General features: G+C 41.3%; 1 protein-coding gene across 1 annotated transcript in view; it reads right to left on the minus strand.

Annotated features, from left to right (window-relative positions):
• LOC137300113 (zinc finger protein 385D-like) overlaps nucleotides 1–27,480 on the minus strand; it is a 164,008-nt gene that overhangs the window by 59,205 nt on the left and 77,323 nt on the right. The window contains exon 2 of the mRNA XM_067969203.1: nucleotides 6,266–6,408. Within this exon, the coding sequence (XP_067825304.1) occupies nucleotides 6,266–6,408 (143 nt within the window). The remainder of the gene's footprint in view (nucleotides 1–6,265; nucleotides 6,409–27,480) is intronic.

The raw sequence follows: 27,480 nt of genomic DNA on the forward strand, positions 1-27,480 counted from the left end.
GCCCACATCCCATGAACAAATATAAAAATAAAGACAAATCCTTTTCAGGACAAGGGACCACAAGAATGGTTACAGGTGAATCAAGGTATTACATGGCTAATGAAATATTGCAACTTATTGATTATTGAAATGATTTATCAGGTGACTTTGAGTGGTGCAGTGGGTTAGAACATTGTCCATTCACCAAACTAATGGAATGAAACTTTCCTCTCTCCGACTGCTGGAAGAGTCCTAAGTTTGGATAATCAATTCCTAGTTGTCCAGAATTCCGTGCTAATTATTGGTGTTACTCAGAGAGGCCACAAGAATGGGTGCAATGTGAAATGCGCATGTTACACTAGTGCAGTAGGGGTGAGGATTAAGGCATATTGTCAAAGTAATATGGAGGGAGATGCACCCTTCATTTAGCCCTTGTGGCACCTATCATAAATATGGTTAATGCTGATACTGGATGCCAAAATGTGAAAATGTTGTATTCCAGAGCACAAAAAACTCCTCCCTTGAGGATCATAGAATGTATTTTTTTCTCTAAAAGAAAATGCTAACTTGCAATTATATAGTGACTTATGTCCTCAGGATATCACAAAATGCTTCATAGCCAATGAATTACTTTTGAAATGTAGTCAATATTGCTATGTAAGCAAATGTGATCGCCCATTTCTGCACAGCAAAATCCACAATCAGTAAGTGAGCTTAATGACCAGTTAATCTGTTTTTTGTTATGTTGGTTGGGGGAAGAACGTTGGCCTGGGCACAACGAGAACTGCCTAGCTGTCAACCATGGCTCAGTGGTAGCACTCCCACCTCTGAGTCAGAAGGCTGTAAATTCAAGTCCCACTTCAGAGACTTGAGCACATCGTCTAGGTGGGCACTTCAGTGCAGTACTGAAGGAGTGCTGCTACCATCTTTCAGATGAGATATTAAATCAAGGCCCCGTCTACCCTTTCATGTAGACTTAAAAGATCCCTGTGACATTATTTTGAAGAACAGAGGAATTCTCCCCAAAGTCCTGGCCAATATTTTTCTTTCAAGCAACATTACTAAAACAGATTATCTGGTCATTATCACATTGCTGTTTGTGGGACCTTGCTGTGCGCAAATTGGTTGCTGCGTTTCTTACATTACAACAGTGAATGCACTTCAAAAGTACTTCATTGGCTGTAAAATGCTTTGGGACATCCTAAGGTCATGAAAGGCGCTATATAAATGTAAGTTCTTTCTTTTCTGCTCTTCCTTGAATATTGCCACGGCATCTTTTATGCCCACCTGAACAGGCTGGTGTGGCCACAGGTTAAGGACTCATCTGAAAAACGACACCTCCAACAAAATAGTACTCCTTCAGTAGTGCACTGATATATTAGCCTAGATTATGTGCTTAAGTCCTGAAGTGGGTAAAAGCTTCAATAAAAGTTTTAAAAAAAGAAATTCTGAAATACATGGATACATTAAATAATCAAAAATGGTAAAGAAGAAGAAAGCACTTGATTTTTACAGCATTTTTCATGTATTTAGGACATCCCAAAGTGCTTTACAGCTCATGAATTACTTTGCAAGTGTAGGCACTGTTCTTTTGTACGCAAATTGATTATTGAAATGATAATTCAGGTGGCTTTCAGATAGAACTTTCTGGTTAAGCTTTTTTCTATTCCCGTTTTATCGTTTTATTATTTTCCCTCTTGCTTTATGCTTACTTGTATTGCACACCATTCCTTGGCCAGTGAGCTAACAAGCAACCTGTTTCCACTTTTCTGTTTCTGCTACTCTCAAGCTAGATACTACACAGCCTTAAAAGTGTGCATTTCCTTCTTTCCCTGTTGGAAGATGCCTCAACTCCACTTGGTACTGCCTCTGAATATCCGGTTGAGACCAAGAACTGGTATGGGCAATTGTGGGCTTACCCTTGAGTGTTACAGTGCATTGGTGCATCAGATCATTCTGCCAGCAGGTCATGGTGGGGGAGAGTAAGGTTCTATAAAAGGGCTCCTAGAAATGGTTTCTAACATTTTCTTGTGGTCATTTTGCAATATTTTTCACAGTGTATGAAATGCTCCAAATTTGTTAGATTTTTAACCATGGTCCCTTACGTTATTTTCAAGAGCGCAATTTTTACGCAGTAGCTCGACTGTTTGTGCACTCGGCTGGGGGCTTGAGTAGCAGCCGTGTTTACTCAGTCTTTCATCCTTCCCCACTATGGATAAAATGTGCACCATACCTGGGAGGTGGAAGAAGAGTGCAAGATTGCAGAGGCTGTGCGGTGTTTGCCACACTGTCATACTGTCTGCCCTTGGATGCTCCTGGCTGTCAGCAAAAGAAATGAAAATCAGAACTGCCTTATGCTACCTTGTGGTGGCAAGGAAATAAATCTCACCCTCTCTAATTTTTATTTATAATAATATTTTATTTATAATAAAAATTAGATCACTTGTGGTACAATAGCAACGCTGTGAGTGGCTAAAGGGTTGTAAAGCCCCAACATGATTTCTCAGATCCTTGAATTCCATTTTAAATTAGCTGTTAGTTAGTTAGTTAGAACCAACCATGCAAGTATGTTCAGCGTAAATATTCAGCCTCAACACTGATATAACCTGTCAAGGTGATACAGTGACAATAATGAACTTAAAGCTATATTGGGACTATTACTATTCCAATCACTATTCTACTAATTTGCTTTTGTCACTTGGCGAACCAATTATTTGTATGATACACACGCCTGTGTTTTTCATTATTGACTAGCTAGTCTTTTAATTCCCCTGTAATTCCGCAGAATAATTCCCTTACTATAACTGTGAATTGTACGACGAGGCTAAAGTGATGACGTTACAACCACCTCAGACAATCTTTCTCATCTTTCCTTATTTTTTCAATACTACTATTGCCTTTCTGGAAATTTTCAGGGACGCTGGCCTCCATCTTGGTTCCTCTTTGGTAAGTTTTATCTTTAAATTATAGTTATTCATTATTGGATGATTTTTAAAGTGGTTGCAATTTTTTTTTTTCTTTTAGGCCTCCCGCTGCCATTTTTCAGCACCTGCCCACCTGTCTCTGGCCACGTGGGCTATGGCTATGTTAAAAAAAAATTAACTCCCGCCCTGACCATCTCTGCCATTTTTAAAAGAAATTGTGCTCTTTATACTCTTCAAGGGAATCCTGCTCAAGAGATGTTTTCTTTCACCTTTGGCCTACTCCTCACTCTGCTTGGCTCACAGTCTTTTGCTGCTAGGCTTCCTGCTGCACTCTGCCCCACTCACTGCTAGTTTAATCAAGGGTGGGGGGGGAGGGTCTGATGACATAGATAAACTACTAAAGTCTCACTCTTGTGGTTCATGAGGGCAAATTATTTGTTGTGGCAAATGATTGGTCATCACTCTGACGCTTGTATTTTCATTGCCTCTTGGACTAACTTGGGTACATGGGCAGCAAATGGTGCTGCACACAGCAAATGACTTGTCATGGGATGTCATGCTACACCAAGTCCCTTGTCTTATTCGCGTCTTCTGAATCTCTCAATTAAAATTAAAGCCTCATTATTTGATCCCCATCTTACATAATGCTATGTATCACTAATCAAACTACTACGATCAGAAAAAACAATAGCATAGTAATGAACAAGAGATACAGGACATTTTTCAGAACAAGGTCACAGATAAAATGAGAATTGTTAGTGTTGAAAAAAATAATAGCAGATATGTTTCTGAATCTAGCTCTTGGTTAAATGTTCATCCAGTGTCTTGCACAGTAATGCAGCAACATCATAGAGAATAGCCCTTATTTCTTTTACATTGCATTGCAGCAAGTACATATGTCTATCAAGGATAAGGACTCATATAAATGCCAACCACATCCAGTTTGCTGATGAGAATAACCATATCTCCATCCAGACAGCTAGGAATTGGATGCATCGTCTGCCCACTCAGGAATGAAAACTCACAGTCTTCTATATCGCCAGGGACTAGGATACACCTCCACATCTGGACCACCATGGCTCACAGAGTCATCGGGAAAAATGAATGCAACTCGCTCTATCCAAGGCCACTCGCGATCAGTTGCATACAAGTTGGCCCATTTACTAATCAGAAAGCTAGAAAGTTGGATCACATGCATCAGACTGCAAGGAAGCATACAGGCCAACCAGACTACCAGGAAGATGGCCATGTACCTACCCACCATATTTCCATAAATGGTTTGGGTATGTACCAGACCACCTGGAATCTGGCCGTATATCCACAAAACTTCCAGGATGTTGGAGGTATCCCCATAGGACATCCAGGAAGATGGCTACGTGACCACTTACCAAGTGGAATGTGTGTAATGTGCTGGCTGTCCTCTACAGAATCAATGGCTCACTTACTTGCTAATTAAAATCTGTACTCTAATTAGTCAAACTGTAAATCCCATAGTATAGCAGGCTACCTTGATAAAGAAACCATCTCTAATTTGAGGGAAAGGCAGTGATTTCTTTTGTGACTTTTATGTTCATCAAGTTAGGGCAGTAGTTCTCAAACTTTTCTGAGTTTCTTCTAGGAAGCTAGCTGTGCATCCATCAGACTGGCAGGAGGCTGGAAGGTACCCAATACAAGACTGTCAAAGAAAAGTGAATGCATATCCAGTAAAGTATCTTTAAAAAGAAATTACTGCCAGACCATTATAGAAATTATGTCATGGGTGGAAGAGTGCAATAAAGTCCCAGGGAGTTCTCCTGGTGGCTTGGTTGGTTAAGATACTGCCCAGTATGGAACTGAGTTATACAGACCAGGAAGGTGCCAAGTTTTATTCCAGGTCTGTGCTGAGTTAGGTGATCTCATCCCTGATGATGGTATTAATGTTATACTTGGCCTCTGTGCCCTAGGCTAAGGAAGGGTGAAAAATGAACCACAGTTTTTGCTCCAGATCCCTATCCAGTGATCATTTATCAAGTGTGTAAAGTGCCAGCTGTTCTATATAGAACCAATGACTCAATTACTTGCCAATTAAAATCTGTACTCCAATTAGTCAAACTGTAAATACTGTAGTATACCAAGTTACCTTGGCAATGAGTCAATTTAGTGATTTATAACTTGGGGGAAAGGAAGTGATTTCTTTGGTGAATTTTATGCTCATTGAAGTAGGGCAGTAGATTTCAAACTTTGCTGTGTGGGGCCCCCCTGCAAGTCTTGATGTAGTTCTGAGGACCGCTGAAAATATGAACACAGATCCAGCAAACTCCTGTCCTAACTTCCAGAGGACAGTGTCAGCTTTCCAAAGAAAATTAATGCTGTTTTTTGAGGAAACATTTTTATTCGTATCCAGCGACATAAATAACATGCTGGTATATCAACAAATAGAGAGAAATCCAAAAATCTGATGACAGACAAATGGAAATCTAATGGCCTTGAAATCTCTAGGGTCAATGGACCCCAGTTTGAAAACCTGTGAAATAAGGGGTGTTAGTGCTGGGGAGTAGTACACCCCAACCCCACTTTGGACACAGTGTCAAAACCAAGTATTCCCAGAATAGATATAGCACAGGCTAGTTGCAAATTGAAGTTTCTGCTACTCACCTGCAACAATTTTCATTAATCTCAATTTTGTGAGACCCTTCCAACTTCATCAATGCAAATTTACCCATTTCAGATACCAACTATCTTTATGGTCTCTCTGAGCTAATTCAGAGCAAATCTGTGGCCAATTTTGTGCCGTCAATCACCGAAAAGGAACTGGACTGATATATTCAGACTTATTTCATGGAGGGTCCTTGAATCCAACAGAGAGAAAAGACTTTCATCCCATCATGGTAGGATCAAAATCAAATCGCTAAGCCAAGATTAATTTTCATACCTAAGCGGTCTGGGGTGGAGTTTTTTTACTGCTCTTATTTTTGTGTTTTACGTTGAAACAAACTGCTCCTCTGAAAACATTTCAAGCCTGCAAAAACACCAGATATCAAATGCAGCTAACATCAGCTAGGGTCTATAAAATCGTGTTGAAGGTCACACCGATGATGATAACTCTTCTTGTCTGACAGGTGACCTTGCTTTAGGTCCACATTATCCAGTACCAGTTACGTTTTAGAGCAACATGCAAAGGGACAGATTTCTCAGCGTCACTCCCTAAATCTGTTGGTCGGGGTTGTGGTCACCCCTTAACCTAGAAGCTTCATAGATTACTGTGCATTTCAGACGCCAGATTAAAAAGCAAATAACCATTTTTCTTTTCTCTATGCAGTTTTAGGTATTGTGCAATTTTTAATTCTTAAAAATGGAACAGTACAAACTGGGAGAGCACTTACTGTGTTGAAGTTGGGAAATAATCCAACGGGGGAGGGGGTGTTTAGTCGAAAGGGTAGAAAGTGTTTGATATCGAGAGCTGGTTGCATGGCTCTTCCTTGCAGTTGTAGGGATGCTAAAAGGCTATTGTTTTGGCCTGTGGAACCTGCAGAAACACAAAAGGTTCAGTGATTAATTATAATTACCATGCTAACTGTGCCAATCTCATAACACACACATACAGCACATGACACCCCTCCAGCAGCAGATTTTAAATAATCACTCAGTATTTAGCATTTTGAAATAAAGGTTTGCTGCTGATACCAATGCCAGGTGAGCCTTCCCTTTTGAAAGTATGTCACGAGCTATTTCAAGAACACATCTCAAACAAAAAGAATTTCCCTATGGAGAATACCATTCCTGAGCTTCAAGTGAAATCAGATACCTGTTTATGAGTGTGCAAAACTTGGCACTGCATCCCAGATCTTTGAGACGAGGACGCTTTCCACCTTTTGGATTTATCCAAAACAAAATTACCTTCATAACCTCATCCGAATAAGAACATAAGAACAAGGAGCAGGAGTAGGCCACATGGCCCCTCGAGCCTGCTGCAACATTCAATCAGATCATGGCTAATCTTCGACCTCAACTCCACTTCCCTGCCCGATCCCCATATCCCTTGATTCCCCCAGAGTCCAGAAATCTATCTATCTCAGCCTCTGGGTAGAGAATTCCAAAGATTCACAACCCTCTGAGTGAAGAAATTCCTCCTCATTTCAGTCTTAAATGGCCGACCCCTTATCCAGTGACTATGCTCCGTAGTTCTAGACTCTCCAGCCATGGGAAACAATACTTCATGTTGGACCTCAAGAATGAAAGCTCTATTTTAACCAGGAGCGGGAGCTAGGTGGGTGGTGGGGTGGGGTGGGGGTGGGGGGGGGGGGGGGGGGGGGAGGTGGGGGGGTTGGTGTGTGAGGAGAACGACAAACTCCCTGACATCAGCAGCGTGTACCCTGGGAGATTTTAACTCTTGAGCCTCATCTGCAATGCCCGGTTCAGTTGCCCGCCCAAAACTGGTGGCAGGTGGACACTGGCCGCTGGCTGGGACCGAAAGAATGGTCGCTGGCGCACAGGTAAGTCGTGGGGCAGGGGTTTCGAGAGGCTCTCCCGATCAGGAAGGGGGATGGTGGAGCCTGGAGCAGGGAAGGCCTAAATTTTCCTTGCGGGACCTAGAGGAACACTCCTGCTCCTCCTGGCCCCACAAGGAAAGTAAATAAAAATTACCTGTTTGTTTCTCCTCTTTGCCTCGGCTTCTCTTCCCGCTAGCTTCACCTGACGGAAAAGCTACAACGACTTCCCTGCTTGGATCACCAGTTAAAATTGCAGTCGGGGTCCAATGACGTCAATAGAAGATAGCGGGATGTCGATAAGTAAGCCTCCCAACTAATTTTTTTTTACTCATTCATGGGATATGGGCATCGCTGGCAAGGCCAGCATTTATTGCCCATCTCTAATTGCCCTTAAGAAGGTGGTGGTGAGCCGCCTTCTTGAACCGCTGCAGTTCATGTGGTGAAGGTACTCCCACAGTGCTGTCAGGTAGGGAGTTCCAAGATTCTAACTGCCTGCCCGCCTGACTGGTTTCCACCGGGTGGGTAGGGTTAAAATCACCCCTCGAGTGTCAGCACGCTACTTGACCATAGAAGGACATCACAGGTGAGCCAGATTCTCTCCTCACCCTGAGGTCTGTTTCTATTTAGAATGATTGGAATTGGACTGCCATCTTATTTGAATTGGTGTGAGCCCGTTCAGTATAAAAAGACTACACTGAGCAGTGCGCTACTATATGTAGGCCCTGTGAGCACTCACAATCTAAATCTGTATGGAATGCTATTTCTGACCATCAAAAATATTTTCTTAATCCCATATTTGACTTAAAGGCCCTAGAGATCCAGAAAATATAACAGCGAGCGTAATTCCATCCCATCTTCGCTCCTGCCCTGTATCTTTACAAATCACTTACTGGTTTCCTCAGATTTTGTTTAACAGAATAGGCTTCTTTTCTTTACACTTCATTTGCATGCTGATCCATAAAAGGCCACGACTCTACAATACGACTCTCAGCATCCCGCTGGCAGCCTGATTGGTTGAAATGCCATCAACTATTTAGAATCTGTGCTTAATGTTTAAAATGCTGGTCCCATTTAGTTTTGAGCCTGTCAGTTGCTGAGGGGCGGTGAATTCTAATTACACTTGTGGTTCAATTGGAAGGCGAGTTCACTGTTTTCTGATTGTGGGCTGATCTGCTGACGGCAGGCCTGAAAATTCCTCACAATGACCCCTTCTTTTTTTCATTGAAGCCTCCAACAACTCTCATACAGTGTCCCTGTCTGTAGTGTCCAGGGGAACAGCTGGAACATTTTATCTAGATGGGTCTGGTTTCACATTAAATGGTGAAGGGGACAATGTTGGTTGTTGCACCGAGGAGCTTTCAGGCAGGCTACGTTTCTAGATCTGTCGTTGTTGTCAGCTCTGCCATGTTGGGAAGTCAGGGTAAATTCACTCTGTGACAGAGAATGTATCTGTATTTCCTGGTGTACAAAGTTTTACAAAAGTTTATTTTAAAAGTGTTAATTTTCAATTAAACATTCAAATCTTTGCAGCAAAAGATATAATTGGCAGCATGTTGATTGTGTCAATCATGTTATTACACATGCCTCTCTTGAGGGTGTCTGAAACTGCTGCTCTGATTCTATGGGAAAAGGTGAGTTTTATTTATTTATTTTTCTCCCCTCTTTTCCTGAAGATCCTAATTCATTGCAGCATATAGTTCTACACCTTGGCTCATTTGGTAGCACTCTCAATTTTGAATCAGAAGGTTGTGATTCAAGCCCCACTCGAGGACATAAGTCAATAATCGAGGCTGACATTTCAGTGCAGTAATGATGGAGTGCTGCATTGTCAGAGATATCAACCTTCGGATGAGATATTAACCTGAGACTTGATCTGCCAATTCTGGTGGATATCAACGATTCCATGGGACTATTCGAAGAAGAGAAGGAAGTTCGATCGATGTCCTGGCCAAAGTTTCTCCCTCAAACAATATTACCTGTTTGTTGAACCTTGTTGGTGCAATATAGCTGCACGCTTGCCCACATAATAGCATTACCTGCATAACATAGGTTATCCTATATAAAACCCTTTGGTATGTTTCTGAGCAACATGATAACGTTCTGTATGAATGGAACTTCTTGCTCTCTATAGGCCGTAGCTTACCTCCAGTATGTTACTCAAAAGACCATTCTTCATGTGTGAACCCAGCAGGTTATTGAACTGTGGAGGGTATCACAGCTAAGCCCGATCATGTCTCCAGTAAACATTCACACAGAATAACAATCAGAAGCAGGAATCCTGGCTTTTTGTCCACCCACATCCTCTCCCAACCAAAGCCCAGTGGTAATAAGGCCAATTGTAGCATCACTAATGCTAGGTTGGCTCAGATCAGTTAATTCAGCACAGACCAGGGATCAGACTCAAGTCCTTCCTGGGATCCATACCGGGCAACAAATTTACCAAAAGAGACATTGGCAGGGACCTCACTTGCAATTTTTCTTTTATTCATTCATGGGATGTGGCCGTCGCTTTCAAACACCAACAGCAGGGCGTGATGAAACAGAAACACAAACTGCGATCACAGCAAGCTCAAAATTGCCATTAGATACTGCTTCCCTTTAAGACGTATGCAATGCATTTACCCACTATTTGGTTCGATTAAATCAAATACAAGATTAATTGCTTAGGCTGATTTAGATACGTAATAATTTTAGTAAGAATTTACATAATTATTGTTTTAAAAAAAAATCACACTGATCAGAAAGAAATCATTGCAGAAACTAGTGCATTTGCCTGCAGTTTCGACAGATTGGCCAGGATTTTCTGCTTCAGTGTTCCTGGCGCACACTGGGAACACATATTGGGAACTTCCACACCCCCAGCCAGTAATTTTTCAGTCATTAATTTAATGGCCAGAAAGTCACATGCTGGGGGTGTCTGATTCCCTAATATATGCTCACCAGAATGTTCCAGGAGTGCTGAAGCAAAATATTCCAGCCATTGTATCTAGGTTTATAAAACACTTAGGATTGGAAATTAATTGTGATCCATGAATAAAACAGAACAAAAATCCCAGTTCATGCCATGCAAATGGCTTGTCCAGGTCTTTGCAACTACAGCCTTCGACAAAATATTCTAATGTTTCACAAATATGAAATCTTTTATCACTTTTATTCCTACAGATTTGAGGTTGAAGCAATGAAAAGTGAATGTCTGATTCTTACCTTATCCCTCTTAAACACACAAAAAGGGCTTTCCAATGCTTACTGTATGTGATCCAGATGGTTTTGCATTCCAAACATGTTTTTAAATTTCAACCCTTTCAATTTAGTCTTGTCGGCTGAATGGAGAAATGAATACAGTACAGGTTGGCCAGAGCCCTTGCTCACAAAAGGCATTTGTGCAAATAGTTATGTGTAACTGCCAAAAACCCAATGGGAATGGGCCTTATTCATAACCCATGACCTCCAGCAAACATTATTGGCATCAGGGGAGAATTTGATTAACTGTCCTTACCTGCACAAAGCTGTATCAATGTACCACATAGTCCTTGTTTATTATTGGTCTGAAGAAACTGAAATTTTATTGTTACTGTGGTAGTTTGACTTTTAGTGTTCCAGAAATGAACACGACCTCTTTGTATAGGAGGCTTTTTCTAAACTCAGTCTAGCCAAAACTAAAGGGAAACTGTCCCAGAGGGAAGATAAACAGTATGGAAGAGCTCAGTATAACTTTCACACAATGACATGATTGATGATGTTTTTGCAATATTCATCACGTTACTGTGTCTCGTTGATAAACTCAGTGAACTATGCTAATAAGTTAACAACAGTAGTGAGCCCCTCTAAGATTAAACCATGACTGCAGATTGAATGGATAGAAATTAAAACTGGTAGGTGTTAGTTTGGCTCAGTGACAACACGCTTGCTTTTAAGTCAGAAGGACTTGAGTTCAAGACCAATCCAGGATTTAAACACATGATCTGTGTTGGCACTGCAATGCAGTGCTGATAGAGTGCCACATTGATGGAGGTGCTATCTTTTGGACGAGGCCTTGTCTGCCTATTCAGGTAGATGTAAAAGATTCTAAAGAAGGGAGTTCTCCAAGTGTCCTGACAAACATTCACCCTTCTACTACACCACCAAAACTGATTATTGATCTCATTGCTATTTGTGGGACCTGCTGCATGGAAGTTATCTGCCGTGTTTGTCCAAAAAAACAATAGTGGCTGCACTTCAAAAGTAATGAATTGGCTGTGAAGTGCACTGGAACGTCCCGAGGATGTGAAAGGCATACACGCAAATTATTTCTTCTTTCTGAAATAATGTTGATGCACTGGATGTTAAAATAACCTTTTCCACCTTCCTGACAGTTGCATATTTATTTTCTCATGCTGTTGGAGGCAAGCACATATCATGTTTCATTCTCGAGCTGTGGGGGCTATCAAGTGACTTGTTTCTAGGTCCGTGACTACAACATTCTGAATGTATGTAGGACTGGCACAGATTTGATTGCCCCTCTGATCTTTTAGATCCTCTTCTATCAGGGGAAGTGTTTTGCTATCTCTGACCGTCTTACAAGTCCTGTCACAGGCCTCTACATGACTAGGAGCTTATAGCAAGAAGGGAATTATGGTGAGAAAACCATGTCCTAACTTTCAGTAGCTGAGTCTATTAGCCCACTAATACTGATCTGCCTGAATCAGGAGCTAAAACTTTATTTAATTTCTCTCAAACTTTTTTAAACCACATGTACATTGGGTTCATTCATTCTATAAGCCTCTTCATACTATGGTTTACAAGTATACACAGTTATGTGCAGAATTGAGTTATTCACAAGATCAAAAGATAAATATGGACGAGAAAGGTCATTTGGCCTATTTTAGCTCATCCATTTAGAAACCTACAGTACTCCTATCCCACCATCTTACTATCTCTTAAATGACTCCAAGGTTCTTTTCTCCATTATCCTACCCAGAAGTCCAGCCCGAATGACGTCAAGTGTTTCCTGAAGAATAACTTTGTGGCATCATTTCTAAATTTGCTTTGGCCAGTTTGAACATATAGCCCCTTGTTCTGCTGTCAAAGTTTACCTTGAAGTAGGCAAAAAGCCCACATTTCTTCAGTCTTTTCTCATACCTTAACCCTTTAACACAAGAGATCACTCTTGTGGCTCTTCGCTACTCAGGCCTGAATGGCTTCCTTGTGTCTCGGAGACCAAAACCAGGCACAACACTCAAAAAGCTGTAGTTTCAAGATGATACAATGTATTCTACTAATTTAGTAATATAGTTTGATTTGCTTTGTTGATTCTACAAATACTCCAGATCTCTTTCAACTTGACTATTGGTTAAATCAACAGCATTCATGGAGTATGTAGGGCAATTAGGGATGGGCAATAAATGCTGGCCTTGCCAGCGACACCCACATCCCATGAACGAATAAAAAAAATGTATATTCCACTATTCTCTCTTCTAATTTTGCAGTGCCTTCTAATTATCTGCATTGAATTTTCATTTACCGCTATTCTGCCCACTTACAGGTTTGTTCCAGCTCATTTTGCAGGCCCTTGGTTGCCTCGTCAGATTTGACTGCGACCACCACCCCCCCCGCCCCCCGCTTGCCCCCATCCCCAGTTTAGTGCGAATCGACATCGTTGTGTATTGTTGGATAATGTTACACAACTTTGAGCAAAGTGGCCACATGAGAAGGAGAGTCAGTGTTATTTTGTTACATTGAGAAACCAAGGTGAAAGGCGAAGGCCCATAGTGCAGGTTGAAAAGAGTAAAAAAAGATGAGGTAAATCAGGAAGTAATAGTTAGGTGAAGTCAAGCTTAGGTTTTAGTGCAATGAGTCTTTATTTCAACACAGTGAGGCTGTAGGGAGGAAAAAGAACATGGAGGATAGAGCTTGAAACAAGAGTGGAAAGTTCAGAGGAACACTGATCTTGTTAGCATTGACAAAATAGAGAGAGATAAGAAAGATTGCCTCAGACTGAGAAAGACTGGAGGCTTGAGGTGAGAGGGGAATCACTTTCAGATGACAATCGTTTGTATGTATCCTGTCCAGGACTGTGAGAAAGTTGTTAGGAGAGCTTCCCCAGATATGAGAGCAGATTCAATTCTTGGACAGGTTTGTTGAAAGAAACTTTTGAGGTGAAACAGGAAACCATGCTTCTTGGAGGCAGCTTTAGCAATAGAGGATGGAAGGGAGAAAAGGGGAAGTTTGGAATGGATGTCAGCTCTGCTCTCAAGTGCAGCACAGAGGGAGGAGGTCCTTGGAGGTTAAGGTTTGCGGAACTGTTAGATTAGGTCACATGACTTTGCACTTACACATTTCTTTCCAAGAGTCACCTTTACTCTTCTGTGGACGCCTGAACTCCAGATATAACCTGTGTAACCACAAGCAAATAGAAAGTAGAGATAAGCTGCTTCCCTACAGCGAAGGTAGAATAATCAGAAATGGTCTTAGTTTTGGAATATGCTGCTGGTGGTGAGATTTTCAACCAATGTGTAGCTTAGAGGGAAGAAGCCTTTAAAGAAAAAAGACATCAAATGACTCATGAGGCAGAAATTAGAGGGTGTTGCTTTCTTGCACAGAAATAATATGGTCCACCTTGATTTAAAACCACAAAATGGAGGGACAGCTATCCTTACACAACTCCTAGTGCTGAACGCAAAGTGGCAACGCTGAGGCCTGGGAGCAAGTGGATTGCTCTCTCTAATATGGATGGTGCTTTTTCCGAGGAATCCAAAGAGAAAAAAGGAAAGGCTTGCCCACAAAAGAGAAAAAAATGAATAATCCTCATTCCTGTGACATTTCTAGCTGCAATATTTTGAACTTCTCAATTGTTCTGCCACAGAGTAGCCTCATCTGCTTCATCCAGGAAAGGAAAAAAGAGCAGGGATGAGTCTAAAAAAAAGAACACAAATACTATTTAGCATCTGTGACTCATTTTTTTTTTAAAGACCTATTTTCTGCCCCATTTCAGTCAGTTCTGATTTATTCCCACAGCAGCAGATGCTGCTACTTTGGCAGAAAATGTTTCGTTCTTTCCCAGCACCTGCAACTGTTGAAGCATGAACTCTCCAGGGCAGCTGCTGGCCTGAATCAATATGATTTTACTGAAATCACCTCTTTTAAGCACTTGACAGCTACTATCATTGTGCATATTAAAAACGCATGCACTACGGCTATCTGTAGCCATTTCTCACTTCTGTGGCAGCCAAACTATCACCTTTGTGGCCTTGCGGTGTTGGGTTGATGTCAATGTGACCAGGATAGAGTATACACAAAGAATGTTATATGTCATGAAGTACTTGATTAATTTGTTTACATTTTTGTCATGAATGCCAGTAGGATATATCAGCCATTTCCTATATATTTATCTACTTATTTTGCTGTGCACTCCTTCATATGTCTGCTTTCCGTCTTCAGATACATGAGAATATACGCCACTAAGTACTCCAAACCAGTACTTTCCCCAATTTTCCCCCATTCATAAATAAAATATATATTGCACACATATACACAGATGTCATAAAGGAACCTATCTAGCAGGAGAAAGCCTACATGGATTAACAAAAAGCAACACAAAATATACTTGACTCAACTGTCCTGGCTCCAAATCTCCTTTAGAGTTTGAAACTCCTTTGACATTACTTTCAGTTTTACTCACAATAATCTGTGTTCAATAGAAATTTACAGACTTTACGATACCTAATCCCAGGTTTATAGTGAAGGTTATTCCCGTCAGTTCTTACAACAGGAGGTCTTAATTAAATTACCTGTAAATGCTTGTTCTGTATTTTAATTTACAAGTGAAATCCACTGGAAATTCACATCAAGCATCTGATAAATCTGCTTTCCATCTCAAGCACAGCTGAGGGAAGAACTTCAGCTGTCTGGGCCCCAAAGGCATGAATTCTATCCCTAAATCTCGCCGCCTCTCTACCTCTCTCTCCCCCTTTAAGATGTTCCTTAAAACCTACCTCTTCGACCAAGCTCCTTACGTGGCTCGGTGTCAAATTTTGTCTGATAACGCTCCTGTGAAGCGCTTTGGGACTTTTGACTATGTTAAAAATCATGATATAAATGCAAGTTGTTGTTGAACTGGGAATTTTTAACATGATTGGAGTGAATAACTCCCCATCTTGACATTTCCAACACCACTACAATTATGCAGAATATTGCCAGTGAATGTGAATTCCCAGCCCACGTACATGGACATCTTTCAGTGAATGACAGGGCATAACCCAATCATTGTGGGGTTCAGATCATATCATAAACCCCAAAAAACATAGCTTGAGTGGCTTATGTTTCTTAACAAAACCCAGAGACTGGAGCACCAGAATTCACCAAGAAATGCATTTGTTGCTTTTTCTACTTCATACACAAAGGCAGTGGATTTTAAGAACAATTTCTAAACCACTCATTCTACATCTTCAGGTCTACCTCTGTGGAATTGGTGTTCCTTTGTGCTGCATTTTGAAATGGAATTCTGAAGCGATAGTGCTATCTGCTAGTGCTACAGTGGAAATATTAAATGATTGAGTGTGAATGCAAAAATGAAGTTAAATGCAATTTTAATTTCTGTGCTCAAACCTTGATTTCTGTACACTTCAGTCAACAGTGATTTTGTCTCAATGGAGCAGATGGAAGCGAGATACAAAAAATACACACACACAATTCTATAAGGTCATGTTATTTTTTCTCATTCCTTCACAGTGGTCAAAGGTTGTGAATGAAGCCTGTTGAGATCGCATATATTGTTTATTTATATTTTATTTTTAAATTTCTTTAAACAAGGTGTTCTTTATTTCGGCCTGGTTGACAAAGAGGCCCTGTAAAGTTTCATTTGACAGAAATCCAGTAGCACACACAGTTAAAGTGCTTGCTGTCGATTACTGTGGTGCAGGTTTGATCACGAAATCAATGTCATAGAATCATAGAATGATACAGGACAGAATGAGGCCATTTGGCCCATTGTGCCTGTGCCAACTCGTTGACTGAGCTATCCAAATAGTCCCATTTCCCTGCCCTTTCTCCATAGCCCTGTCATTTTTTTCCCCTTCAAGTATTAATCCATTCCCTTTTGAAAGTTATTATTGAATCTGCTTCCAACACCTTTTCAGGCAGTGCATTCCAGATCATAACAACCCACTGCATAAAAAAAATTCTCCTCATCTTGCCTCTAGTTCTTTTGCCAACTACCTTAAATCTGTGTCCTCTGATTACCGATCCTTCTGCCACTGTCAAACGTTTCTCCTTATTTACTCTATTAAAACATATATAATTATTTCCATCAGGTCTTTGGGATCAAAATCAAGTAAATCCACTCACGGTGCTGGGGGTAACTGCCATCAAGTCGCTCCTTATGACATGCCATAAAACTCTTTATTGCATGATCCATGACTAGCCTTGCTGCCAGAAGTCAAGGAGGAGTTAGTGGGGTTGATTTTCATGTGTAACATTCATTAGGCATGTGGTGGGTGGGTTAATGGCTCTCCCGCCTGATTACAACGGCTCCGCCCGCCCGATTATATCTGCTCCGCCTGCCTGATTACATCGGCTGGAGGCCCAATTGATTTTCATGATCTGGCCTCAGTTAATTTTGAGCTGCCAGCACTCATTGCAATGCTCACAGTCACCTCTCCGTTTGGGAGGGTGGGAAATTTGCAGGCCCTACCACTTTTTAAAGCCAGCCTGCACTTCTTAAAAGTGGGATAAGGAAATTATGTTTCTGAAGCAGCAGCTGAAATTTCGATAGTCAGGGTACCTCAATATTTGGATACTGCCATGGAGGTGCTTATTGAACAAGGTAGGGCCAGCTAGGAGTTGCTGTTTCCTTCACATGTCAGACAGGTGGCTGAGCAGGGCAATGTCAGCAGCATCACTCCCAAGACCCGGCGGCAGTGCTGGAAAAAAATGTAATGACCTTACCAGGACTGCCAAGGTGAAACTCCTCTTCACATTTCTCTTACTCTGAAAACAGCCCTGCAAAACCAACCGTGATTCAAAATAACATAATTCTCACTATTTCTATTCATATTCACTGTCCAATATGAGTGTGGGTTCTCTGACTCAGTCAGGGCCTGGCATTTTGTGATGAAGCAGGAGAACACGGGTCTGTAAGTGAGCAGAATTCATCACACTTTCCTAGTCACTGGATGAAATTCCACCCATTTTGAAGGAATTCAGGCTGGGTCAGAAACGTCAAATAGGATCAGATTATAGCTGCCACATTACTTAAAATTTCCTTGTAACTTTTAAAAGGAAACTGACTGGAAAGATATCTTTGCAGAAATTGAAATGACAACTACTTTGTTGATTTATCTGGAGTCAACTGTGTTTCCTGAAAACAAGAATTTATCAAATGCCAACTTTTATTTCTGAGACTAATGAATGATGAGTTGATTTTCTATTCATTTTTCTAATTGCTAATAAGACAATAGCATTAAGCGCATTTTCCCCATCCAGTTTTTTCACCTCCTCTCCTCTCCTGAAGGTACCCACACTTGCAGGTATATGGCTTCATGGGTTTCTGTAGCCCATGGCATCTGACCTAAGTGGCCATTATTCATGCATGAGCCTTGATAGTGTTGTCAGACTGTTCAACCTTGGGGACATCAGAGCCCAGTTCGATCCTGTCCTCACCTGATATCTTGATCACTATCCAGTCAGCCCTATAAAAGTGCATGTGTGCAGAGCAGGAACCCTAAGTGATTTCTGCCCTTCCTCATGCAGGGACACTGAAATCAATTAGTAGCGTCCTTAGTGCCTTCCTGATAGAGATCAGTTATCTAAGCACAGACCAGGGTACAAACCTGGGACCTTGGAGGTTTCGGATGGCTTAGTGCTACATCAGACAGTACATTTATCAACCATGCCACTGAGGCAGCTTTGGAAATTCTTTAGAAAGGTTAAACAGCATGTTTTTTTAGCTGCAGTAATTCAAAAACGGCCAAGCTGAAATAAGTTTTAAAAAAAATCTTTTGTGTAGATCAGAATGGACTGCCGCTTTAGCTGGAATTTACTGTCAAGGCTCAATATTATTTTAATCTTGAAATGTAACTAAATCTAAGTAATGCAAGCACATTTGGCAAGGGGAATTCGGCTAAGTAATTAAAGCTGCTGGATAAACCAGTAATGTAGTCAAGGTATAAATATAGCATCAAGTAAATTACAGCACACAGGCCATTAGGCCTATTGTGCCTGTGCCAGTTGTTAGCTTTTCAACTGGAGCTATCTACTCTAATCCCATTTCCCTGCCCTTTCCCTGCATCCTTTTATATTATTACTTTTCAAATTACTTATCCCATTCCCTTTTAAATTATGTTATAGTCTTTGCATCAATAGCCACCTGTGGTAAAGCAGTCCAATAACTGTAAAAAAAAATTCCTTCTAATATCCATTTTCATTCTCCGAGTGATAATCTTGTGTCTATGCCCCTTTGGTACCAATTTTACAACCAGTGGAAACAATCTTATACTATTTACCTTCTCAACACTTAGCTAATTTTTAAAACCTCTATTAAATCTTCCCTTAACTATTCCTGATCCAGCAAAAAAAAGCTAAATTTTTCAAGCCTTTCTTAATAACTTCAACCTCTCATTCTTGGTATAATTCTGGTAAATCTTCACTGTAATTTAGCCATGGCTCTAATATTCTCCCTAGAATGGGTTGCCCAGAATTGCACGCAATATTACAACTATGGATTAACCAATGTCTTAACAAATTCAACATCACTTCCTTGCTTTTGTATTCAATGCCCCATGTATAAAATCCAGAATCCCTTTTCTTTAAATTCCACGGCCCCGAATTTTATGGGGTCATGGGAACGGTGCGTGCAAGCCCCGAAGTGAGTGATGCAGGAGAGTTTGGGGACGTGGAGGTCCAGTCGATCTTAACGGCTTGGCCTCAGGAACATAAATGTTCTCGGAGTCCCGCCCGAACCTGGCCGGATCCAGTACCCGCGGTAGCAGGAATTTGGCAGCAGGAAGCTGCAGCTGGGGACCCATGGGAACGGTCCCCAGCAGTCAGTTGAGAAAGGGGTCCGGAGTTGATTGGGGGTGGGAGGGGGGTTGCAGCCATGATCAGGGATCTGGGGGGTGGGTTCCATCGCAATCGGAGGGAGGCCGGGGCTTGGAAAGCCCAAGGACTCTTTGCGGGGTCTAGGGGGAGCACTGCTGCTCCTCCTGGCCCACAAGGAGTTCTGACAAAAGTAATTTTTAAAACTTACCATCTTCTGGCACAGTGGTTCAGCTGTTGGCTTTTACACAGTGAGGGACTCACACCTGAATCGACGTTAAGATCAGATCACAGTACTGGTGGCATCACTGGGCCGCGATTGTAGCGGGAGCCTCGGCTGACTTTGGCAAAGATGAAATGGCATCGGGCAGGAATGGAGCGACTCAGGCTGTTAAGTCGACTCGGCCAAATCTTAACATCTTCCCCACATCATTCTTGTTGGGCGAGGGGGGTTGAAATCAAGGCCATATGCATCTAGGTCCCTCTTTCTTTCACTCTAGTAAGGGTCTTATTGTTTAGGGTATCATTTCTTTCACCATTGTTTCTCATAGAATATACTACTCTGCATTGAACTGTATGTGCCACCTATCGGCCCACTCAGTTAAGCTATCTATGTCCCAATGCATTCTTCCTCGCAGTTTGCTATGCCCCATCTACTCTAATGTACGTCTCTGCATATCATCCTTGAGCTTGCTAATTTAGATTGCTTTGCTCCTTCACTATAGTTATTTTTAACCCTCCCCCATATGCTATAAGATTTGTTCCTTCTCTCTTCCATACTGGTTTAAAGGTCTCACCGCTGCTTTATTTGCATGAATTAACAAGCCATTATAATTTAGTTAAAACAAAAATCATGACACATTAGTTTCAAAAATGGAAGTTCACATTTGATAACCGTTTGTCTTGGTAAAGAGAATGAGCTCTAGGTAAATATACTCCTGATTGAAACAAAACTCTGATCACAGCATATAAAATGGAGCAAACCACTTCCCATTTATTCTCACTCTATAGAATTCCAATGGACTAAGCCACTTCCCAATTATTCCCATTCCACTGAGATTGCAATGGAAAAGCATTTCCTATTCACTTCCACTGTACAGAATTCTTGACCTAAGCATAACATTAAAATATAAAATTCCAATAATAAATTGCAGGTAGTAACACATTTTGGAAGTCCTGTGATGTCTGGTTAATAGTACGTCTATGTTTAGCTTAATATCTTTTTAATGTTTTCACTGAGTTGCTGAATCAATGTACTGAAATGCATTGGTTTTCTAAGCTATTTTATCTGAATTAATGGAAATCCTGATCAAATATAATTCTTATCAAATTATGCTTTGTTTTAATCAACATCCAAAAAACACTGCAATCAAGCATTTGTTTTAAGATAGATATCTATTTGAATTTCCAAAGAAGACAATGGAACTGAATTTGCCTCATAGGTAGAAGTGACCTCTTTCAGGGAGAATGCACAAATTCTTGCAGGAACTGTCCTGAAGCAAGAAACAACCATAGGGTAAAGAATTACTGCTCGGTTCATCTAGTGCGTGACAATCAAATTAGTTTGGAATATGCCAGAAGGTACTCTCGGAAATGTGGAAATAGTGAAAACTACATAAATTGGAAATAATATATTAACCTTCTGAAAGCTGGACCACAGTTTTTTTTGCATCAGATCATTAAATATGACAAGGTTACTATTGAAAAGAGAATTCAGCCCTCTGGGGAACAACATCCAAGACTCACTTTGCAATTGCAATCTTGTCATCATGAGCTATGTCTGTTGAAACAAGAAAGAGGCTATTTATTTGCTCGACTTTCTAAACATTTTAAATCTCATTATGGCTGAAAAGACATTGACCAGAGCAGATTAGCAAGGGACCAATCTCAGGTTAGATTTTCTTTTAAAACTCAATGCCTTTGAATTGAACCTTAAGAATAATCATATCCTCCATTAATGGAAAAGGACTGAGCGCACAATAAAACTGGATGCATTTTAAAGTGATATGGTGGCACACTAGAGTTGAAGCTCCAGTGCATTACCCAGAGAGTGGTAGGGTCCAAGTTTATTCTTACAGTCCCTCACATAGAAAACTCACAATCCAAATGGTGTTAACGGAGGGAGGAGATAAGTGCAATCTAAGTGCTTGTCCTTAGGGAAGGGGTGGGATTCAGTGCTGCGCCATACTGGGTTAATTTCATAGTCAACGATTCAAGAGTAACACTGGTAGAGGGTTGGGGACGAGTTGACTGCTTACTGTCTTGACTGGGAAAAGATGTATGGTATTGTAGGGGGTCTGGAGCCTAAAAACAGGAAGAAATATCTATTTATTTTCAGTGAAACACAGGTGACGGTGGTTGCCCAACATGTTGTAGCACCAATGTATAACATCACTAATTGATGGGACATGACCTCACCATTACGAATCCCCTACCGGGTTTGCAATCTTAACTATATCATGTGGGGAACACTTGCTGACTGCCAGAGTGAGAGGGGAAAACTGGAGGAAGCAGTTGTTCTTTCACACACCCTAGCAACTGGTTGCAAAGCAGCATTAGTGAAGGCCTGGGAGCAGATCACCCAGACCGGCATCTTAAATTGGGATGGTGCACAGCTGGGGAGATCTAATTGGAGAAAGAAGAAAAGAAAGACTTTAAAATAGTTTTGTTACCTTCACAAAAGAAAATAAAACATTTACATGTTACATTAATGGCATCTATTAATGCCAATTACAATGTTCGTGAGAACAACAAACTCAGGTTTGATGATAATATCCTTCCGACTTTCACCAGGCTCCTGGTTCTCCTCTACCTGTTTCACTTTTCTGTGCAAGTCTTTCTTAGAGCACTTTCCTAGTAGCAAAAAGTCTTCAAAGTCTAGACTTCCTTGAACCTACAGGATGCTGGGACATCTGTAGCCTAGGTATCTGACGCGTGAATCTATACATTGCCTGGAGGCAATCATGTTTCCTCTCCTTTGATTCCGCATGAGTCAAAGATACCAGTCAAGAGTCTGTAAACTAACAGAAGGGACCTATATTTTCCCAACACCAACCGATTAGGACTTAGAGCTGATAATTTATCAAATGGATCTTTGAAAGGTACGATGCTTGTTCTCAAAAATATTTGTACTTATATAGTAATTTCCATGTTTGAGCGCTTCACACAAATACCAACCAGAATTGATGTCAACTGGCTTTCTTGGTTGGTATTTGTTAAGGGAAGAACCTTGGACAGACACTAGGAGAAATTCCATGTCTTCTTTGATTCATGCTATGAGATCTTTAACATCCACCTGAACAGGCAGATGGGACCTCAGTTTAACATCTCACCTGAAGGGAGCTACCTCCAACCATGCAGCACTGCATCAGTACATTTTTTTGATGCCCCAATAATTTTTCTCCAGGGTTGCTGGAGATCAATCTTTAATTCCTGGAGACTCCAGGTCAATCCTGCAGAGTTGGTAACCCTACTCCCAGCAGTGACTCTGAGTAGACAGGTAGCGGGGCGCTCCTTCTGCTGCCCGCACAAGGTTAAAATTGACTCACACATCTAATATTAGTTTAAATACCTAATATGTGGTATAAGAATGATCAATATGATCTATCTGGGGTACAGCAAGCAATTAGAAAATCATTTAGTTTCATTGGAAAATTGTACCCGAGTAAGTCTCTGCATTAAATGCTTTAAATAAACTTAGCCAACAAAAGTGCTGGTACTGTGGTACTTAAGAACTGAACAGGATCTATAAAAAACATTTTGTAGCATTTAAACTAAACACTGCCTTGGGAAACTTTAGCACTGGTAGGGCCAGATAGAGGCCTTGTTAATAAAAACACTTCTAATGGGATTCTGAAGAACATTACAGTGAAGTCTTAAATTAGTTCACAGGTCACTGGAGAATAAGTAGAGAAAAATGGATACCGTGGCCCAATTGCGAGGCTGTATTCTCATTAAAGTCATTCAGGGTGGCAATATAAGTAGATGAATCTGGGAGCAAGTGAGGAAGAAATGTGCTGCGTTATGCAAGGCAAGTGTGCTAATAATGTTGGATTATGATGCTTAATTACTAATTGCGCTTCAGTTTTACCACAGCAGAGGAAGTTACCTGCACTATGTCAACTGTTCATCTTTCTAAATGCGCAGGCATGCCCATATTGTTCCTGCACACTGTGTAATATTGTCATAACGATATGTTGACCTTGTAGCAATAAGCACCAATTACACTGCCAGCACAAGGAACCTGAATGCCGTACGTTCAAACATCCCAGAAGGTGATTGATGGCCTAAGCACTTAGAGTCATCCATCTTCTCTTACATTCCTTGTTCCAACATATGTTCCTTTTATTTTTGCATGTGGGACGGGTCTGCACATAAGTGGTAACACATGTGAGAATTCCTGTTAACGGTACATAAGCTGCAATCCTAACTATTAGTGCTGGGAATAGCCCAGAAAGCAGACAAGGACCTATTCCTATGTATTAGCTGTCAGACTCAAGAGGAGCAGGACCGGGGCAGTGGGAGAGGGCCCCAGCTATGTTGATTTTTGTCTATGAAAGCTGACTGGGTGTCCAGAATGCGACTGTTAGTATGTACGACTCAAGCATAACTACCATTATGAATGCTATGACTGGGCCTCTACAGATCTTGGGCTTCAATAAACGGCAGTCTGTCTTGTCTGGATTCACCATGTAGGGGAATCTGACTGAGTCAGCCATGACACAGGTCTTTAATAACCTTATTGCTGTCCAGCAGTGTGACCTCACACAGATCTCTATCGGTGTTGAGGGAATGAGCAGCAACAGGGGAGTGGCATGGATGATTGAGGTGTCTCCCAAGGTGACATTACATCCGCATCACCCACCCACCACAGTCAATAATTACAGATGTGTCCCTGAACATACAGGTCCAATCAATATCCTATAGTCGCAGGGGCATCTACTCACCCAACACCAGGAAGTAATTGGGCAATCTTCATCCCTAGAGCAGACAGTGACACTCAGTAGTTATCCATTTCTTTCTCCCACTGGATACACTTAACAAGAATATGCAGTTAGGAAGGACACACACTCTATGCTTTCACTAACGGGGAATCACCAGGACAAAACACACTGAATACACCTGCATGACACAATGTAAGGTTAAATAAAAGTTGGGTTAATTGGTAATTTAAAATCATGCCCCATGAGTCATCAGGTAGGCCTAATAGACTAAGTGCCTCATACATCCAATGCTCCAAAGTTACCACCACATAGCCCAATACCCTTGCCAAATAAAGCATCTCATTTATTGGGCCCAACCATGTCAAAATCCATGAATGTGCGTAATTTCTCCTGATAACCTTAATCTGCCTTATGCCAAAATAATTGCCAACACATGTCCTCTCCCTGGCTGGTCTCGCGTCCAACTGAGACTAGCCTGCCAATCAGTTGGACGGCAAACCAACAAAAAAAATAAATAAAAGATGTCCTTACATCAAAACCGTAAGGACATCCGTACTTCCGGGTTTCCTGTCTGTAATTTGACCCCCCCCCACCTCCTTCCGGCTCGGAGTCAAAATCATGCCCCTGTTAACTGAGCTGTTTGTTGCATAGGCAAGTCTTCTGTCTAATGGTCGGGTTCATCATTTTTCTTTGGCTGTTGCTGCATTCATTCTTCACGGCTATGCATTTTTGTAGGGCAAAGTTGTGCAGGTCTCAGCAGGTGAAAATAATCTTTGAGATCTTGGCCAGCTTGAACCGCAGCACTCCTATGTCCAGGTTTCTGAATCACTGCTTTAACAACAATTTGTATAGTGAAAGGCCCCAAGGCGCTTCACAGAAGCGTAATCAGGCAAAAGAAAATCAAGGTGCTGATGGTGCACTCAACTAAGATCCTAGTGCGGTGCATTGAACTTTTTCTCAAATCTTGTTCTGGAGTTATGCAGTAGTATCATCAGCCACAGCAGTAGTGTATATTCCTTGTAGTCTTTGTGACCCTTCAAATAATGCTGGCATCGTTACCTGCCATAGGATGAAAGAATCCTGGGAGTTGACAGTTCACATGTAGAATTCTGTTCCTATGTTCACAGACCAAGTGAACATTTATGCAGTGGTAACTCTGTCTGTTCATGAATGGAGTAGCAGTGGGGGTAAGGGTATATTTGGCCACATGAGTACAGTCAATTATGCCTTGCACTCCAGGCAAACCTGTCACATAGTAGAAATGAAGGGCTCTTTCCTGTTGTTGGCTGCTTTCCAAAGGAATACTGATGAATTCACTGGCCCTGGCAAACAATGCATCAGTGCCTGACACAAGATGGTTGAAAGATGTGAGAGTTCTCCTGTGGGTGCCAGTATAGAGCCTGTATATAAAGTTCAGTTCAGCTGCAACATTCACAGCCACTGACAGAACCGTTTATGTTCTGGAACTGGTTCCCAAGTCTGGCTACACCGTGTGCATAATTTTGTTATGGCCCTCTTCGTGAATCCTAAGCTCTGTATGTAAGTGCCATCTGATGTGTCCTGATATGAGAGCCGGATCTTGTACACATAAGCAGCAGTATAAGGACAGGTTCTAATAGTGTCTAAACTGCGAATTCACCTATCTGGCTTGCCTCCTCTGATTCTCCTCCTTCTCTCCAAAACCTGCAAATACAGTGGTATGCTACAGGTATGCTCATAGCACCTCGCAAATCAGCACACTAACACTGTCCATTGGGCAAACAGGCACAAATTACTTTAGGGAGCTGTCAAGATGCTCCAGGAAGTTTCCTTGCCTTCTTTTGTCCAACAACAGCAATATAACATAGAAGCAGGTTACAAGGTGGTGATTCTATTGAGGAGGTACAGATGAGATCATAAACCACAAAATAAGTCTTCAGCAATTAGTCATCTGATATTTCAAAAACTGTATTTGCTATCTGTAATCCTCTGCATGCATTCATTTTTTCTGTATTCCGAGGAATTTCCTTTTTTAGCTTCTGTCGATGCCATTGCTTTATCTTCATGTTGCTGTTCAGCGATGGCACAAAATGATGTGACACCGCACAAAATATCAGGACATATGGTTTGTGCTAAAACCCAACAAACTGACAAACAATAACCTACCTAGAGATAGTGAGGAAGGGGAGGGTTGGGGAAAGGGTGGGGGGTTGAAATCATCATCAGCTTGAATTGATGAGCTTCACAAGATCAAACTATACTAATGAACAAAATTGGGTTCAGTCAACTAAGCCTCATCAAAGCAACAGCAAAAAAATCTGTGTTCTGCTATTTGTGGAATATGTGGATTAAGTTAGAGGTGACAGCCATCACAGATCTCCAGATCTATGTAAATGACAGGAAATATACTTCCAAAATCCACATAATTGGGTTGATTTGACCATGGAAGGAGGAACAAATACATTGCCTAGGCAGAAAAGATTTGCGATGGGATTTGCCAGCAATATTTTAGCTTATTAATAACAAGGATTGTTTGGAATTATGACACCCTGAAGTGGTCAGCTCAGTCAAATCCTGCGTTGTTTACCATTCCACAAGAATTGGGTAAAAAGTCATTCGAGGCCATTAAAGGTGCTTCTGGGTTTCTAAACCAGGATCATTTGGAAGAGAAACAGCAAACCATGAAGAATATAAATTTTTTGGACACTGAATTTTCCCAAGAACAAGGTGGGAAGAGAGGATCATTTGTGCAGAAGATAAAGGGCATGAATATAGGAAGGAAACCAACTGAATTAAGACTTTTTCAAAGACCATTATTTGAAATGCTCCTTCTATTTGGAAGGCTATGGGGAAAGAACAGGGGAGTGAGACTAATCGGATAGCTGTTTCAAAGAGCTAGCACAGGCACGACGGGCCGAATGGCCTTCCTCTGCACTGTATGATTCTATAATTCTAATCACAGAATCAACAACCAGGGAAACCATCAATCACGAGCTAGTTAATGTAAGAGATGCAGTTAAGTGTTGGAAGGTCAATATTTTTAGTCTCGTCCAGTCATCCAGACAAGTCTCCATTCAGACATACACAATATTGACAACATAGAAATAAAAATAAGTCTATGGTACTGAAAACGGCCACCTCAGGAAGATGAGGTAATAGCTGCTTATGAAAACACCG

The sequence above is a fragment of the Heptranchias perlo genome, chromosome 30, assembly GCF_035084215.1.
Source record: "Heptranchias perlo isolate sHepPer1 chromosome 30, sHepPer1.hap1, whole genome shotgun sequence".
NCBI classification, from domain to species: domain Eukaryota; kingdom Metazoa; phylum Chordata; class Chondrichthyes; order Hexanchiformes; family Hexanchidae; genus Heptranchias; species Heptranchias perlo.